General features: G+C 37.1%; 1 protein-coding gene across 3 annotated transcripts in view; it reads right to left on the bottom strand.

Annotated features, from left to right (window-relative positions):
* The window catches only part of LOC137635281 (UBX domain-containing protein 6-like), a 71,669-nt gene that overhangs the window by 33,463 nt on the left and 18,943 nt on the right, over positions 1 to 19,263 (bottom strand). For 2 of the 3 annotated variants that reach the window (XM_068367742.1, XM_068367744.1), the window contains exons 3-4: positions 9,974 to 10,072; positions 4,283 to 4,390 (exon numbers count right to left, since the gene is read on the bottom strand). In XM_068367742.1, coding sequence (XP_068223843.1) covers positions 4,283 to 4,356 — 74 coding nt within the window. In that variant the 5' untranslated portion in view covers positions 4,357 to 4,390; positions 9,974 to 10,072. Of the gene's footprint in view, positions 1 to 4,282; positions 4,391 to 9,973; positions 10,073 to 16,400; positions 16,444 to 19,263 lie in introns of all 3 variants that reach the window. The other variant, XM_068367743.1, reaches the window with a different exon arrangement.

Here is a 19,263-nt window from a genome sequence, read left to right as displayed (position 1 = left end):
AGACGATGTTGAGGGAACAGGTTCAGGGGCCGGAACCGATGTAACCGACACCTCGTCAATTTCGTCTTCCTCAGTATAAAGAGCCTGGGTCAGCTCCTCTTCTTCATCTTCTGCCAGAAGGTCCTTTTCCATGTACTCGGACACCTCAGACATGCTATCGTCCAGTTGGATGTCTTGTAGGGCGGCCGAGACTTCAGAATCTACCGGAATCTGAACTAACGGGATCTCCGCATGAGGCTGAGGGATCACTGCATCCACCGATGCCTTAGGAAAAAGGTAAGCCCTCATCTTCTCGCTTGGAAGATAGGGGCCTGAAGTATTCTTCTGGAAACCCCTCACCCAGGTTCGTAACTTTACCCTAGCTGCGTCCCTTGACTCCGCTGTCTTAGGGTTGTCAAATGCCTCGGTAATCAGGTTGGTACATATTGAACATATCTGCGGGTCCCAATACTGGAGATCATCCTTGGAGACTGCGCATGCTGCGCGCCTCCTGCACCTGTCATGTCTGCAGAAGTTCTTGCTGCGGATCTTGCAGTACATACTCCCGCACTTCGGTCATCCTCCTGTAAAGAGAAGAAATTCCATGAGTATCAAGTGAAGACATATCACTGGATAGCTAAAAATAATATATAGCTTATAACATTCAAGCTAGAAAGGAAAGAAGGAAAGACACATACTTGTATTTCCTGCCCAGCCCATTGCTGTAACCTTCCAGATAATAAAACTAAGGTTACGTCTCATTCTAGAATAACCTTCATTATATTTTCCAGAGGAAAATGTGGGTGTAGCTCACACCATAATCAATAATTTTAATATACTGGACAATTAATAAAGAAAGAGCTTACTTTCTTTATTTTGTACAGTCTCAACAAAAGGCTGCACAAGGCAACACCAAGTATGTTGGAAGAACTAGTGTTACAACATATTTTATCCTATAGTTTTCTCCATGCAGTATAAACTATACTGTAAGAATACTGGCTACAGTATACAATATAATATCCTGCCTGCCGGTACACTTGCCGGCCGGCACGTACCTTAATATAGTTCAAAGGCATACTACCTTCAGACTACTGGGTGGCAGCTCACTGGTTCAGTGTGTGTGCCGGCCGCCAACTAAAAAATTTACAGCACCCGGCTGCCGGCCGCTAATCGTAGCAACCGGCAGACCTTAGAGAGTGCTTCTATTGCCGGCCGACAATAGTATACTACCCTTGCCGGCCGACAGTAAAACCAGAACCAGCGAACTTCCCCCCACCCGGCTGCCAGTTATTCAAGCTGGCAGTTGGGCCAGAGGTACAAAACACTAACAAGAAAACAGAATGAATGTAAGGATATAAGACGACACTGTCTTACAGCCTTCCATCCAGAAAGAGTGAACATAAGGAAGGGGAGAATATAAAATTCAGGCTTACTTCTATCCATTGCCTGCCGGGCTCTACCAACTGACATAAATGTAAGACCAAGGGAGGACTGGGGATCACTATAAAAGATAGGCCTCTGCCGGCCGGCAGAGGACTGAGCCAGTTCCACATCTTAACCTATTCTAAGCACAAATGTAGAACAGCAGCCGAGTGTTGTAATAGCTAGGCTATTACTAAGGATAGGGGGAAAAGGGAAAGAGGGTCCTACAAACTTTGTTCTAGTATGAGATAAACCCCAGCGGCAAAGAAAACTCATCCTAGCCTAGGGTTTATCTAGGAGAGGGAGGCCAGCAACACTTGTCCCCTCCCTGAGTACCAAAACAAAGTTTGATGTTGCTGTTCACTGGAAATGAGGAATCTCATCCTACAGACCGAGAACAGCAACAGAAACCTTCGGAAGTGGTCTAGGGAGGCTAAACCTCCTAAGTCTGCACCTAACCTAGCAAAGGAATCTCATTCTCTATGCCAGGAAGATACAGACCCCAGACTAATACTCTGATGTTCTTCCCAAACCTGAAACCAGATACTCTGGATACAGGGTTAGAACAGACATATCCTAATATAGTTACTGTATACCCGAATATTATTCAGATAAAACCACTAAGATAAAGCCTCAGGCTTAATCAGAGGGAACAAGGGATTGAACTTAATCTCCAGGGGAGAAAAGAACAATCGGGGAGTGTGCGAAAGTATACTAAAGCCCCATAGGCTACTAGCCTAGGCGCGGTGAGAATCGATTACCTAAATCACCAAAACTCTCTCGTATACAATCTTGGAAAATAAATATTCAACAAAATCTTATATGTATAAAAATGCCTATAGCTTCAATAAATTTAAAACACTCGGAAATCTGTATATCATGCATGAAAGTATAGGGCCAGATGTCTAGGCTACGAAGCCTAGCGTAGGCCAGAATCGGTTACCTCAATCGCCGAAACTGAATTACTAACGGCATCATATAAAGAATTCCTACCTGCAAAGCTAAATAGCTAGATTTATTAAAGCATAAGGACCGGGAACGTCGCTCTGGCTAACTAAATGACTCATGCATAGCGAGCGACAGCGTCCAGGACGCCTCCGGTAGGCAACAGCTCTTGTTTACGTTAATATCGCTTCCGATTAATTAAAAAAGCTTACATTTATACTTAATAAAGATAATACTCAACTTTCCAGAGGCAGAAGAGGCTGGAGAAAGCATCATCACGTTGAATAAATCCAAGATTTACGAGAAAACACAGGGAAAACACCAAGTAGTAGAGCTACGCAATAAGGAATAAGGATGGCGCCATCGGCGGCATTATGTACACACTTGAAATGAGATAGGAGAGGTACCTTATTAACGGCTCCCCTTTCATTCTCGCTTTTCGTTTTCTTGCCACTTTGACCCCTCGAAGTATTAATTCTGTTCGGGGTGATGATAGCTATGTGGCGTGTCAAGGATACGTCCTCTGATATTACAAGTCTCCCATTTTAGATTTATTTAGGGATATTCGCTCCAGGAGTTAGAATTCTGGATATCTTAAGGTAAAATTCTCTGGGAATATCACCGTAGTTGTAATGTACCCTAGGAAGCTACCCTAAAGGAACTTCCATCAGAACGACATGGCCTGAGCCCAAAAACGTTCTGTATAAAAACTGATATCTTGTAACATTGGTACTGATGTAATATTCATCATGAAGTTATTTCAAGTAAATTAAGAAATTATATATGCATTCTCTCGATATGGTAGTGGGACCTTCAGATTAGCTAATCACAACTAAAGGTTAACAAAAAAAGCTAGTAATTGTAAATTGTTAACTTGAAAATGTTTCTGAAATAGAATGAAAAAAAAAATGCTTTAATAGAGCATATGTTATCCTCCTCCGAAGAAAAAGAAGTAATGATATACAGTAAGAAAATATTGATAAAATGTGACTTAGATGACTGCCGAATCATGATGCATCATAATAAATCCACGGAAACTTCACTATTTAAGTTCGACATAGGGCCATATCGACTTACGACGCATCTCTCGGTCCCTATCTCTGTCAAAAGTTGACGACTACGTGTAATAATAACAATAACAACAATAAAGAAATATTTGTGAAGATAATATGACCTCTTTAATCTGAATTATCTAGAAGTTACTAGAATAAGAAATGTTAATTAAATTTGATAATTTACTGATTCTGATAATCAATGGACTGGCCTAGCAGTACCAGCTGAACTCGGTTGAGTCCCTTGTCAGGCTGGGAGGAACGTAGAGAGTACAGGTTCCCTTTTGTTTTGTTTCATTTGTCGATGTCGGCTACCCCCCAAAATTGGGGGAAGTGCCTTGGTAAATGTATGTATGTGATGTTAATAAACTCGCTCTAGAGCAGAGGAGACACTAATTCTTTGGCATTTGTGCTATCAAATTCCATGTTTAGCCTTTAATAGGGAAGACCTTGGGGACCATACACCACAGTAATGCAATAAATCACAAAGTTTTAAGTAATTTGTATTTTTCCTAACATACTTACCTAGAACTACCTTCTTAGGAGTTACTGGTTAACTCTACCTAACCGACCAGCTTTACACCAAAGTAATGCAATAAATTATATTTAAACAGAAAGTACTATCATTGGCAATACCAAAAACAATCTCGGGAAGATATGTGAATACTAACATAGGCAAACATAGAATGAGCCATATTAGCAGCTGAAAATTAATGGATCTGGCTGCAGACGAGCAGTCTTTGCTCACTGCAACTTGACCTACGTCAAAGAATTATCAATGTGGACACTTTGTAAAAGAGGCTTGGGACAGTGTAAGTAATGGGTTTGTTTAGAAACAATGTTCAGAAATAATATCACAATGCTTAAAGTTCTCCTCCTCTTACCTCAGGCCTTGTCCTGCTTTCTTGAATTTGGCATCCTTTACTTTTTTGTCAAAAAACTTCTTTATGCTATCCATATTTCTACGTTAGAAACTACCGCTCAGTAATTATCTGAAACAATAATAATAAAATTAATCTTTTAACCATCTGAATCCATGGTTTCAAATGGCAACATTATGCATTTTGAGGTGAAGATTTAGTGAGTGAGAAAGAATGAATGAATATAGTATTCCATATTTTGAGATATTGAGTGATTTTACACATATCCTTACTAATCAACCCTATCTTAACCCTTTTACCCCCGGGGTATTTGGAAATTTCCAATTCTTAACCCCCAAGGGGTTATTTTTTTCTCAGCACATTTTGCAGTATATTTTTTTTAAATTGCTCTAACAACCTTAATTTTTGTCATAGAGAGGTCAGGTTGGTCTCATTCTCTTGGAAAATGCCTGAATTTTCTCAAAGAATTATCAAAAAATATGAAAAACAAATTTTTATGGCATTATTTTGCAAGGACGTACCGGTACGTCCATGGGGGTAAAGGGATGGCTTTTGTGAAACGTACCAGTACGTCCTTTGGGGGTAAAAGGGTTAAAAGGCAACATTATGCATTTTGAGGTGAAGATTTAGTGAGTGAGAAAGAATGAATATAGTATTCCATATTTTGAGATACTGAATGATTTTACACATATCCTTACTAATCAACCCTATCTTAAAAGGGGAAGATTGTTTACTAGATACTCCTGTACCAAGAACATTGACCCGTTGGATCCTTAAGTGTCATGCTAGTAAAAACCTCCCTTTTTGTATCCACCTTGTAGAGAAGAAGCTCCATATAAATAGTATCCTATTCTGTTTTAAAGTATTCCAGTTCTAACGCCATCTCATTAACTCATATTTAGTGAAAGTCATGAAAATTGTAAACAAATTGACATGTATTGTACTGTACTACAGTATATCACTATCATAAACTAGAGTCTCTTCAATGCATTCATTCACCTAGCACACCGTTTTTCAGTTCCACACGTTTGTTGTGGTATAATTCTTACCTTTGATAGGGTAAGAATTATTAACCTTTATCAAGATTAGCTAGTTGTTCTAAATAACTTATTAATTCCCTGATACCTTTTACCGATTCAGTATTCTGAAGGCAAGGTTTAGTTTCTGTCATTAAATCTTTGTTAATTTTTCCTATTATACAACTGAAATCTACTCTCTAATAAGCAGTAGTAAATGTGCATGGTTGAAGGAAAGGTTTGCTTTAACATTAACAATATTTCATTAGTATATAATATACAGCACTGTATTTTAATAACCAATATTGTAATGAAATATTTCAGTGTCTCTTCTTTACAAGTTGAAGTTTCTGAACCCTTGTTATTCTAGTTATGCCTTTTCCTTTAGCATTACAGTTTTAACTACCAAAAAGGAATTGGATCTTATTCCACTTCATAAAAAAAAAAACTTTTCTATTTCCTTGTGAGTTTATATAGTCTATAGTATTTTTTTCAAGGTATACAAAACTGAGTCTTTTATGTAGGGAACAGTCTTCAGCGAGTGAGCTGGATGGATATTAAAATAGTTAACGAGGTAGTTAACGACAGGTGGGAGCTAGGCGAGGTGCCCCACATCCTTATCTAACAGTCTTTTCACTTATGACCTCTTGACTCAGGACTAAGAGAAGTTGTTGAGGAGGGAAGTTCAATACAAAGGATTCAGGTAGGAAACATAGAAATTACTTTAAAATTCTGTGATTTGCTCCTACGCTAATACAGACAATCATTCTTTATGAAGGGAGACACAGTGCTTGATGGGTTGGCAGTCCCCCTAGAACCAAAGTGGGAGGTTCTTTTTCTTCCCCAGAAATCTCAATCTTCCTTGTACCGTACAGGAGGGAAGAGATCACTTCAGCAACCTCCTATCTGTTTATTGTTGGGATGAATAGACTAACAAGGCCTGGACTCTTCAAAAGATTAGAATATGGTCAAAGGAGGGATCCCTTTCCCACAAGGGGGATAGCAGTCTGGAAAAATATACCTGGTTTATGATGACAAAAGGGTTGGTATATATTCCACCATCCTCTCCCTTCTTATCTAAGAAAAGATAAAGGAGAATTAAGTCCCTGAGTTGGAAGGAATGGAGCTCAGAAGTGTATTTCACCAGCACCAAGTCAGATACAGCGAATAATGCTTCAACCGCTTCGTCCCTAACATAGGAGGCAGCAAAAAATGGAAGATAAGAGCCAGTTAGTCCTCCTCCATCATTCCAGAATTAAATCTATACATCCATAAACAAGATGCTTACTGGGCTAGCTACACCCCTACTTGAGCCACCACAAAAGACCAAGCGCCAAGGTCTGTAGGAAAATGGCCGTGAGATGATCTGGAGCATCCATACTCTACCCTTCACCCAATGGCAAACTGAAAGATTCTAGGCCCATTACTTTTCACACCATATACACGTGAAATGTGGTTTGGCCTAGAAAACAAGATTGATGCATATGCAGATGATGCTACTCTCTTTGCATCAATTCCATCTCCTGAATGTAGATTTGAGGTTGCTGAATCCCTCAATAGAGATCTAGCTAAAATTAGTGCATGGTGCAAATTGTGGAGTATAAAGTTGAATCCTAACAAATCTCAAAGTATGTTTGTAAGTAGGTCAAGGACAGTGGCTCCTAAACATCCAGATCTCAGCATTGATGATGTTTCTTTAACTATGTTTGAATCTTTTATAATTTTAGGTGTGATTCTCAACAGCTAATTTACTTTTGAGAGACACATTTGGTCTGTCTTCTTCAATTGCACAAACGATTGGCTTATTGAGAAAGTCTTAAGATTTTTGTTGATCAATCTATTCTGAAGAAGTGTTTTAATTCTTTCATTTTACCTTGTTTTGAGTATTATTCTCTAGTCTGGTGTTCAGCTGCTGATTCTCATCTTAATTTGCTGGACAGGAACTTACGGTCTATTAAATTTCTTATTCCTGATCTAGATATTAATCTTTGGCACCGTCATTCAGTTAGTTCATTATCATGTTGCATAAGATTTTTCCTAATTCTAACCATCCTTTACATTCAGTTCTTCCTGGACAGTTCCATCATGTTTGTAAAACTAGACATGCAGTTCATTCTAATAGTCAAGCCTTCTCCATCATGAGGCTCAATACTACACAGTATTCTAGAAGTTTTATTCCAGCTGTGACCAAGTTGTGGAATGATCTTCCTAATGAAGTAGTTGAACCGGTAGAACTTCAAAAGTTCAAACTTGCAATAAATGTTTTTATACTGAACAGGCTGACATAAGTCTTTTTATGGTTTATAAATCAATTATTTGTTTGAATGTTGTTAATGTTTTTTAAAATATTTATTTTAATTTTTCATTACTTATGTCATTTATTCATTTCCTTGTTTCCTTTCCTCACTGGGGTATTTTCCCCCATTGGAGCCCTTGGGCTCATAGCATCTTTCTTTTCCAGCTGGGGTTGTAGCTTGGCTAGTAATAAAAATAATAATAATAAGACATGGGTGGGGCCTAACCTCTGACTTCACGTGTTCTGGTCCTGGCTGGAACCTAGACCCACTAAGCAGTAGATGCATATTGCATTATGGATTGACTCATGAACTCAGAAAGAGATCATGTCAGAGACACCTATTTCTTAGTTCTGCTTGTGCTAGGGAAGAGTTACCAACACTTAGGACTGAGGTGTCTAGTCTTCTTCAGAGAGCACTGCACAGCAGAGCCCTCACAGGACAATGGGCCTGTTCTCTCTCCAAGCCACTATATACTTCACATAGAAATTAGATGGAGGAGAAGGGGTCGAATCTGGGGCCAAGTTTGCCAAGTGCCCTATCACTAGACCAAGGAGCTCCCACATTTCTTAGTTTGGGAGACTAGGGCAGAGAGAACTTGTCGCTTGTTTAAACTCTTTGCCTAGTAAGACAGGAGATATAGACTGCATCAGCACCTTAACCAAGGCCTTCTCAAAAGCTTGGACTGTTCTCTCTCCAAGCCACTATATACTTCACATAGAAATTAGATGGAGGAGAAGGGGTCGAACCTGGGGCCAAGTTTGCCAAGTGCCCTATCACTAGACCAAGGAGCTCCCACATTTCTTAGTTTGGGAGACTAGGGCAGAGAGAACTTGTCGCTTGTTTAAACTCTTTGCCTAGTAAGACAGGAGATATAGACTGCATCAGCACCTTAACCAAAGCCTTCTCAAAAGCTTGGACAAAATGCCAAGAACCACATGACTGTTAGAAGCATCCCTGAGCACAGGCAACTCCTATGAGAAGAGTTCTGTCCCATTCCGTCAAAACCCTATGCTCAAGACTGAGCATCAGCTTGGATGGCCACTACTTGGAAGAGGTTCTCCCAGCCAGGAAGATGATAAACTACACGATCTAGTTTAGATATGATCTTGCTCAATAAGGATTCACTCTTAGATTACCAACATAGATAATGGCCCACTTCTCTGGGAGAGTAAAGGACAAGGGAGTTTTTCTGAGATCTCAACAAAGCAGAACGGGAAAATTTTCACCACAGGGCTGACTAGAAGCCACTTGAATCAACCGAGTCCCGGAAAAATCCTACAAGTTAGATTATTATTATTATTATTATTACTAGCCAAGCTACAACCCTAGTTGGAAAAGCAAGATGCTATAAGCCCAAGGGCTCCAACAGGGAAAACTAGCCCAGTGAGAAAAGGAAATAAATAAACAATGAGAAAAAAATTAACAATAAATTATTTTAAAAACAATAAAAACATCAAAACAGTTATGTCAAATATATACTATAAAAAGACTTATGTCAACTTGTTCAACATAACATTTGCTGTAAGTTTGAAGTTTTGAAGTTCTACTGATCCAACTATCCGATAGATTAGCTAACGAACGAGGGTTGAACGGAGACAAGGTGTAACCAAGTGTTGAAAGTGACTTTTGTCTACGAGTTCCACAGAAGCTCGAAAGTTTCCTTTTGAGTTTTGAATTTCTAACTCAATTGGCAACCAGTGACGACTATTTTCCGCGCGAGGTACCGCGAGGGAAACACACACTTCCCAACATTTATTTAAATCAGAGTATTTCCTCCAACCCAATATACAAAGGTAATGCAATTCAAGATCTCCTAAAAAAAACTCCCGCGTACAATCCACGCAGCAGAAGAAAGCTGGATGCACAGTAATAAGCGCACGATCTGGAGAGATCTGATCACAACTGACATGACTTGGAAACTAAAGACACACAAACTATAGTCAATTCATTTTAGTGAGGCAGATTTGCAATGACCCGCTAGGGTGCCCTTTTAGCTCGGAAAAGTTTCCAGATCGCTGATTGGTTGGCCAAGATAATTCTAACCAATCAGGTAGCAGGAGGCTTTTCCGAGCTAAAAGGGTATCCCTGCGAGTCCGTGCAAATCTACCTTACTAAAAAAAATTGACTATAGTGCATCTGTTACCACTTACAACTAAAATGTTACTGCCATTGCTAAAGGCATGTATTTATAGAGGGAACCTTTTTCACTTAAGCAATTCATAATTTTTGGTATTCTTATCACAATAACAATACACATAAAATACTGGGGATAAGATTGAAGCTAAAAAATAATTGCAAAAATGCAGAAATAGTAAACAATAAGTAACGCAAATCAAAATATATACAAAAATTAAGATAAAATAGATTAAATGTTTTCATACCATTAAGGATAATGACTATCCCCTTGGTGTGTGCTTCTTAGGATGGAAGTTTAAAGTTTGTGTTTTTCCTCAAAATATCTTCCACAATACGAAGGCTATCTGTAAAAAATTCAGAACAATTAATTAACATTAATCTGATAAGAATATCTAAAGTTGATCACCTAAACTTCAAGTAATATAAAACTGCATCACACGTCTTTGTCCTTCATCCTCACAATGAAAAAAGTTGTTAATAAAAATCACACAAACTGTTATCAATTTTCTTTCCACAGGAATGAACTCTTAAAAATATCACATCTTTGGGAAAAACCTGATAAATAAAAAATGTATCATAATATCTACTGAGGGAATTGAAAAAATCAGAATATATCCCTGGATTTGATTTGAGAATTACAAAACACACCATGAAAGCTACCTATTTACCATATCATGATATGAAATTAAAGATTCAATGTTAATGTAGCCCCCTCAAGAATTTTTCTTTTAATTAAGTAAACATTTACAATATACACTTTCTCTTTGCTTTTACAACCAAAAGAAAATTCAATAATTACCTAAATATAAGAATTTCTATATTGAAAATTATCATTTCTATACTTCCCTCTTTGTAGTTTTATACTTCAAGCTGTGTGTGCTGTCAGCAAAACAGAACAATAAAATAAATACAGTACCTAATCTAATATCCCATTCCTCAAGGTTCACCTTCTCACTGGACGGTGATGTTAGTGAGGCACATGAATATTATTCTTGCCTCTTTCCATACTAGATTGTAGGGAGGAGATTGGGAACTCTGTGCTATAGGTAGTAGGCTGGCCAAGGCACCAGGCACCCGTTGAGATACTGTACTACCGCTAGAAAGTTATTGGATCCTTTGACTGGTCAGATGGTACTACTGTACATTGGATCCCTATCTACTATATGGCTCGCTTTTCCTTTGCACATTCTCTTCTTTCCTCATACACCTGACAACACCAAGACACCTGAAAAATTCTTCTTCACTCAAGGGGTTAACTACTGCATTATAACTGAGCAATAGCTACTTTCCACTTGGTAAGGATAGAAGAAACTCTTTAGCTATTGTAAACTTCTCTTCTAGGAGAAGAACACTCCAAATTCAAACCATTGTTCTCTAGTCTTTGGGAGTGCCATATCCTCTATACCATGGTCTTGCACTGTCTTGGATTAAAATTCTCTTGCTTGAGGATACACTCAGGCACACTGTTCTATCTGTTTAATTATTTCCTTTCCTCACTGGGCTACTTTCTCTGTTGGAGCCCTTCTAGGGCTTATAGCAACATGTTTTTTTAAACTAGGGTTGTAGCTTAGCTAGTAATGATGATGATTATTATTTAATAATAATAATAATAATAATATTGTACTGGGTCAAGTATGAAAATAATTAATCTTATGAAGAAACATTCTTAAAATTTCAATAACACTTTTCTGGTATTCCCATAGCAGACCGACAAATTGGGGAAAGTCTAGTGCAGCTAAAAAGAGGGACTATTTGAACACCTAAACAATAATGATGAAAATCACGAAAGTCTTAGCAGTATAGGATATTGTTCCACCAACTCAGTTGTTCTGCAAGTACAAGGTTTCTTGACTCAATCTAGAATAGAAAATCCATTATCATCTTGAAAACCAATTTGAACCTTATCTCCCACTGTTTCCTGTTTGCGTTTGTTGAGGTGTCGTGCACAGGCCTTAAAATCACCTTTCCTGTAACCATAGAATTTACATCTTAAAGAGCTTTTCAGACTGATGACAGCCCTATGCTATTTCTATTGGATTCCTCCTTTACTTGGGTTCAAGAGCCTGACATCTCCTGATTCACAATTATTACCCTACAACCTGTCTCTTGAACATCTGACTATAAAGTGAGGTCAGGGTTTCCTTAAGAGAGATTTCTTCCAAAAGACATGGTATGTCTGACCATTATTCAAGACAACGTATTCATAAAGGAAGAATATACAGTAGGAAGGAGCTTAGCAACTGACTTTTGCTAAACCCTGTCTTTAGGTGGCACTCAACTAGTCTTTCTAACAAGGCCATATGACTTAAAAGGCACAGCCAATCTTTAGCTAGCAGCTTTTGCAGAAGATATCCCATAAATGTTGAAAAAGGTTTCGGTGTCTATTCTCATAACTTGGCAAGTAATGACTCGGGTTGCATGTTGCATAAGATTTTCAATAATTCTGACCATCTTTAACATTCTGATCTTCCCGGACAGTTCCATCCTGTTCGTAATACTAGGTATGCAGTTAATTCTAATAGTCAGGCCTTCTCCATCATGAGGCTCAATACTACACAATACTCTAGAAGTTTAATTCTAGCTGTGACCAAGTTGTGGAATGATCTTCCTAATTGGGTAGTTGAATCAGTTGAACTTCAAAAAGTTCAAACTCGCAGCAAATGTTTTCATGTTGAACACGCTTGCATAAATCCTTTTATAGTTCATAAATTAAATGTTTTAATGTTGTTGTTTTTAAAGTATTTTATTTTAATTTTCATTACATATTGTATCGTTTATTTCCTTATTTCCTTTCCTCACAGGGCTATTTTTCCCTGTTGGAGCCCTTGGGCTTATAGCATCTTGCTTTTCCAACTAGGGTTGTAGCTTAGCTAGTAGTAATAATAATAATAATAATAATAATAATAATAATAATAATAATAATAATAGCATCAAGCTTGATTTAGGAAAGTTCAGTATGATTCCTAATCTTTCTGTTAATTTCAAAAATATTTTGTACTTTATATCTCTTGGAAAGCAGTAGTCTAGGTACAACATGGTCCTTATATTTGGAAGATCTAGTCATCTGGATGGTGGAGACATCACTCTGGTGAAGACCTGAGGAGCTGAGATCAGGCCAAAACACATGAAGTGGAACTGATAGTCCTTTCGAGAGAAAACAAACAAAACAAAAATTAAAAACTGAGTGGAGTGTTACGTGTAAATACGTAGTGTACTTTTATGAAAATCATCCAGTTAGCTCTCAGGATTCTTTAGTTTGTTTTTATAAAAATCTAATAGGGCACAAAAAAAAAAAATTCATGTCTTATACATGCAGCATCCCCACTTAGCTATGGAGACGAGGAAAGGTCGATTGTAGAAGCCTGGATTTGGTTGAAAAATCTTCTTTAAGGCCTTCACAATAAGGTCCACTTCTCAAGTGAGTGCAACGAAGGTTATACCCTCTTATGTCTGTACAACTGTATCAGAAAGTAGGGAGTAATATTATCTTTGCTTCCTCCTCTCCGACCTAGAACCTTCATGCTTGGATTTTCTTTCTCATAGTAAATGAGGGATTTCTTAGATCACAACTTTACATATTTGATGAGCTACAAGAGGACTTCATTCACAAGACAATACCAATAAACGACAAACCAAGGATGGTCTTTCTGGGGAATAGGATACCTTGTCAGATAACCCCCAGCGTACTTTCCTTTCTTTTTGGTCCCCTCTCTCTTTGAAAATAGAAAGCTTTAGCCATTAACTATTTTGTAATGCAAATTGACACTGGCTAATCATCTCAAGGGTATTTTTGTAGTGGATTTAGACTCAAGACATGTTTCATGGGATCATCCGGTCTTTTGCTTTTCATAAAGAGAGATTAGTTCATTACTATCATTCCTGGTAGTCTTTCAATTCTGACCCTAAGCCATTATTTTTGGTCAAAATAAAAAAGCTTATTCAGAAAAAGGCTCTCCTTATATTACAGCCCTAGAGTCAAGAAAAAGTAACCTCTGTCCAGTGTCTATGCTGAAATTATGGCTACAGAAATCTACGCTCTTAAAAGGTAGTTTGTTAAAAGATTAAAAAAAAAAAGCAGACCAACAAGACCCTTTCAACAAGGACTATCCTGAACTCCCTCATTAAAAAACCTGATCCTTTCACCATCACTAAAACCCACGATGCGAGAAACATTGCCTCTCCACTAGCATTCTTTGCTAAAACTGTGTGCAGTGTCAGAAAATCCAGAGCTTTACAGGTTTTCTGGGTATAGGTTGTTCATTAAACATTATTTGAAACAAATCAAGTGGTAGTGGGTTGACCAGGACACAAGCCACCCATTAGGATACTCCTTCTAAAGAGTTATTGGGACCTTTAACTGGCCAGACAGTAGTACATTGGGTCCCTCTGGTTACGGCTTATTTTTCCTATGCCTACACATGCACCGAAGTCTGGAATATTCTTTACGCATTCTCCTCCGTCCTCACACACCTGACAACACTGAGATTACCAAACAATTTGTCTTTGCTGAAGGGGTTAACTACAGCACTGTAACTGTTTAGTGGCTATTTCCCTCTTGGTAAGGGTATGAGACTCTTCAGCTATGGTAAGCAGCTCTTCTAGGTAAAGTATATTCCAAAATCAAACCACTGTTCTCATAGCCTACGTACCATGGCCTCTCACTGTCTTGGATTAGAGTTCTCTTACTTGAGGGTACACTCAAGCATACTATTCTATCTTACTTCTTTTCCTCTTGTGTTTTGAAGTTTTTATATTTTATTTTTGTGAGATTATTTAGGTTTTGTTACTGTTCTTAAAATATTTTTATTTTAATTGTTCATTATTTCTCTTATAGTTTACTTATTTTCATTATCTCCTTTCCTCATTGGGCCATTTTTCTCTGTTGGAGCCCTTAAGCTTATAGCATCTTGCTTTTCCAACAAGGGTTGTAGCTTAGCTAGTAATAATAAAAATAACAATATAAAATTCATGTGTGGTATTTGGATCATTTGTGACCCCTACAGGGGGAACCCGGCAAGGACCAATTCAGTCGGGTCCTTTCGCAGAAGCGGTATGAAAAGCATCCAGTGTTCTCTAGTCATCCCTTATGAGGTGAGAGTCAGGCTAGCTAGTTTTTCTTCCCATCTATGACAACATGTGTAACTTGTTGCATGTTGTTCCTTGGTGGTAGGCAATTGCATTTAAAGGTGCATGAGTCTACCCATTCATAGTTCTGACACTAGTCCTTGGAGATCACATAACACATTAACCCAAAAACTGGAGTTTAGATACAGGAAAACCTTACTTTTGGGCTGATGCTGTGTGCCATCCAGAACCCTCCTTCCTCCCTACCCTCATGTAAGGGAGCAGGACAATAAATTCTCACTTGGAGTTGGAAGATGGCAGCTGGTATTGATAGACAGGTAGCATTGTCTCCAGAAGTAGTGGTGGTTTTTAGTGATGTGTCACCCTTAACCAGACGGCTTCAGCACTGTAGAGGCTGTGTCAAGTTAATATGGTAGTGTCTGAACTAGAAGGTCTCCCTTATATACACCGAGTCAGCAATTTGCACGTTGATACATTGGCCCTAGGACAGGGGAGACAGTATTGCTTTGGTATTTATGTCACATCGGATTCCCTATTCTAGCCTTTTACAGTTTAGTCCTTAGAGACCACACAGTAGTTCCGAAAAATATGTTTTTCCTTCATCTAAGCCAATTTATTGCACATAGCATTACGATTTGTACAAACATTCTTAAAACACAGTACTGGTTCACTATGTATTGTACCTATATATTTTGCTAGAATAATGTTTAGTACTATCTATCTATCTAAATATATATATATATATATATATATATATATATATATATATATATATATATATATATATATATAAATATATATATATATATATATATACATATATATATATATATATATATATATATATATATATATATATATATATATATATATATATATATATACATACAGTGTGTGTATATATATATATATATATATATATTTATATATATATATATATATATATATATATATATATATATATATATATATATATATATATATATATATATATTCATAACTTAGTTTAGACTCTCGTAAAATTCCTGATGTATTGAGGAGGGTTTGAATGTGACACATACATGTACAGATTTAAGGTAAAGAAAGTGTATTAGCACTTTACTTTACATCAAAGTTTAGAAAAATTCTCCAATAAATCTATTTAAATATCTACCTACTTTATTTTGGAATACAGCCAGTCTTCACAACAAATTCTGTATTGCATGAATGCTAACCAGTTGTCCAATCCATCTTTTAAGCGGTAAATTATTACATAAAATAAGAGTCAAATAAATAAAGTCGAGGGAATTATGAAATCAAAGGATAATAGCTAGATATATGAATGTCACACAAAACTGAACAAAAGAGGGGCCAACATCACTAACAATTATCTTAACATATCAAAATTACAAAATCAAATCAAATTGGAATTTATCATAATGAAGCAGCATGCATTTTTAAAAGTTCTCTGCCAAACATAAAAAAACAATAAATTGTTTCCTACATAAAAAAAAAAAGGGGGGACTGGATAAACCCTACAGTTACTGTACAAATCCGTCACACCGATTAGTGTACAATTAAATCCATTCTGCATACAAAATTGCTTACCAGACCCTTTCTTTAAACTCAGAGGCAACTGCAGTTTTGTGAGCTGCAAATAAAGGCAAACTTAACATGATTGCAGCATAAAAACATAAAATTTCATCCATTAACATTGCACAGTTTCAGAATAACTAAGAAAATTTTACCATCCTACAACTGATCAGTTTTGAGGTAATAAACAACCAAATTAAAAATAGCTTCATGGTAAAGTAATATTCAAATACTTATTTTAGTATTTGTTTTCTCAAGATTTACATAAAATTCTCAAATTAGGGATATTGTAAACGAGTCAAGACAATTGCAAAATATGAGAATATGAACAAAGATCTAAACAAACTTGCATACTTCATTTTGTGGGTTAATATTCTAAAGAAACGTACACACTTTCTTTTATGTAATTAAAGTTCTAATCAAACTTGCACACTTCCTTTTGTGTAGTTAAAAGTTCTAATCAAACTTACACACTTCCTTTTGTGTAGTTAAAAGTTCTAATCAAACTTGCACACTTCCTTTTGTGTAGTTAAAAGTTCTAATCAAACTTGCACACTTCCTTTTGTGTAGTTAAAGTTCTAATCAAACTTGCGCACTTCCTTTTGTGTAGTTAAAGTTCTAATCAAACTTGCGCACTTCCTTTTGTGTTGTTAAAAGTTCTAAACCCACTTACATACTTCCTTCGGTTGGGATTAATATTCTAAAGAAACTTGCACATTTCCTTTAGTGTGGTTAAATCATGAACATGAAACATTGCTCCAGAGTGAAAAAATCAACTATGTAAAAAGTACACAGTAGACTATACCTAGTACTGTATAAGCATTTAACTTGAGGAAATAAACACTAAAATACAGATAAATTATAATTTCTACTTTTAGAAGGAATCCCCTGTGTAATGGTATAAGGAAAGGCAAGCATCTTATGAATCATTTCATATAAAGAACCATTTGAAAGAAATGTGGAGAGGCCTTCTTTAGAACTGTCACCAGCAGCGTAGAAGGGATGGATGTCTCGCTCCCGTGCTGTGCTTGACAGTTATCCAACCATATTTCAACTTCTCAATCTATTCTCACAAAACCTGGCATGCTTTCTGAAAGCCTTAAATAAATTTCAGCCACTGGTGCTCCTGCTGCTTATGGAAAACTAATCAATATTTCTTGTTTCTTGGGACAAAGTAATATGTTGCATAGGGGAAATATACATTCACTGCAACAATGAGATGCGCCATGGTTTCACACGCACCCCAGAGATTCAGTGAAATTTCTGTACAGACAACTAAACTGCTAATTTGAGGGTTTAATGCTTATTAATCTGTCATCAATGACTAAATGGAAAAATTACATTTTGGATTTTTGCGGTTCATCTATCTACACTTGAAGACAATCGACAATTACAGTGGCATATAGAAAATCAAAGATAAATAAAACATGCATCTGTCATACCGTACTTGCATAAAATATATATAAAGCCAATCCTCCTTGACTATAAATAACTTAAAAATTAATACTACTGTATTACTGTACCCAAAATATTACACAGAACTTCACTCATATGCATGTCCATCCATCCGCTCAACGGCTTACTGCTCAGTCGAGTCAGTGGTTTGAAGCATGCTCTTACCGATTCATCTAATGTTCAGCATCAAGATACCCCTACTTCTTTCCATAAAATGCTCTCCTTAATAGTATCTTGCATCTCAAGTGTCTGTGGCAGCAACATCCGTGCATAACAAAAGAAGTTTACCATGTGATTATCTACTGTGAGTTCCTAAATTCATTTCAGGTGAAAAGAAAACTGACCTAAAGACTGAAAGGGCTCATTAGATGCTGTCCCCAATGAAGATACCAGACATTCTCAATTTAATTGACAAGAAAGGTCTCTTCCTGAAGTTGCACATAAGCATGGAGATATTCAAGATGAGAAAAGATTATGTTCAAGCACAACCAGGGCCCCTTCCACTATTGAGGTAAGTATGGTCATAGGTGACAAAGGTTTAGTGAAGATGGAGAAGGCCTTTAATTCATGAACAGAGGACAAGAAGGAGAGAAGGATGCAAATCGACAACCACGTTACGACAAAAGGCCTTCACTTCCATCTTGATCAATATTTTTCCAACAAAGCTGTTTGCAACAAGGGATGCGTGAACACATTCAACCAGATATATAATTTGAAAAAGGAAAAAAAAATACAGGAAAATTAGTATCTATGGACGACAAGGATAGCAAATGTTCATCTAGCCAAATTAAGTTAACTAAAAAAAGGAAAATATGATCTAAGGCAAGTCTCTCACTGTGAAGATACTGAACTTTAAAAAAATGTCTAGCAGGACATAAAATCACTTAAGTGCCAAACAGGAATCTGGGTAGGCTACCAAGCATGGAAGGATTGCCTGACCCTACATTTTAATGGCAATGCAAGTGGACCATATGATCAAGTCAGGCATTGTTTATCGTTCCCAGGATAAACACACCATGAAGGACAAACATTCAACATTGTCAAAGCTTGTGTCATTGATATACTTTTCAAGTTGACGTTCAATGAATGTTTCTCTCCTGAAGAGAAGGGTCACCTAGAAGACGAAGGCTATTTGTTCAAGGTGCTGCTTGTAATTGGTAAAGCTTCTGGACATCATCAAGATGGTGTTGGTTGAAGAGGATAAAATCATACCTAACATATATTATTCTGAACCTACTATAGATTGTCTAACACACTCAGCGTCATAAGATCCTTCCTCCTACCCAAATAATGGAACCAAAATTAATTCACAGATTTGCAAACGTAAAAACAAAATAAAATGATAAATTAGAGTCATGAGGAGTCCCGTTCCATGTCTGGAACTATCCCTGACACCATTGAATGACAAAAGAAGAGACAACAC

This window comes from Palaemon carinicauda, unplaced genomic scaffold (genome assembly GCF_036898095.1).
Source record: "Palaemon carinicauda isolate YSFRI2023 unplaced genomic scaffold, ASM3689809v2 scaffold110, whole genome shotgun sequence".
NCBI classification, from domain to species: domain Eukaryota; kingdom Metazoa; phylum Arthropoda; class Malacostraca; order Decapoda; family Palaemonidae; genus Palaemon; species Palaemon carinicauda.
This window is presented reverse-complemented; position numbering and strand designations above follow the sequence as displayed.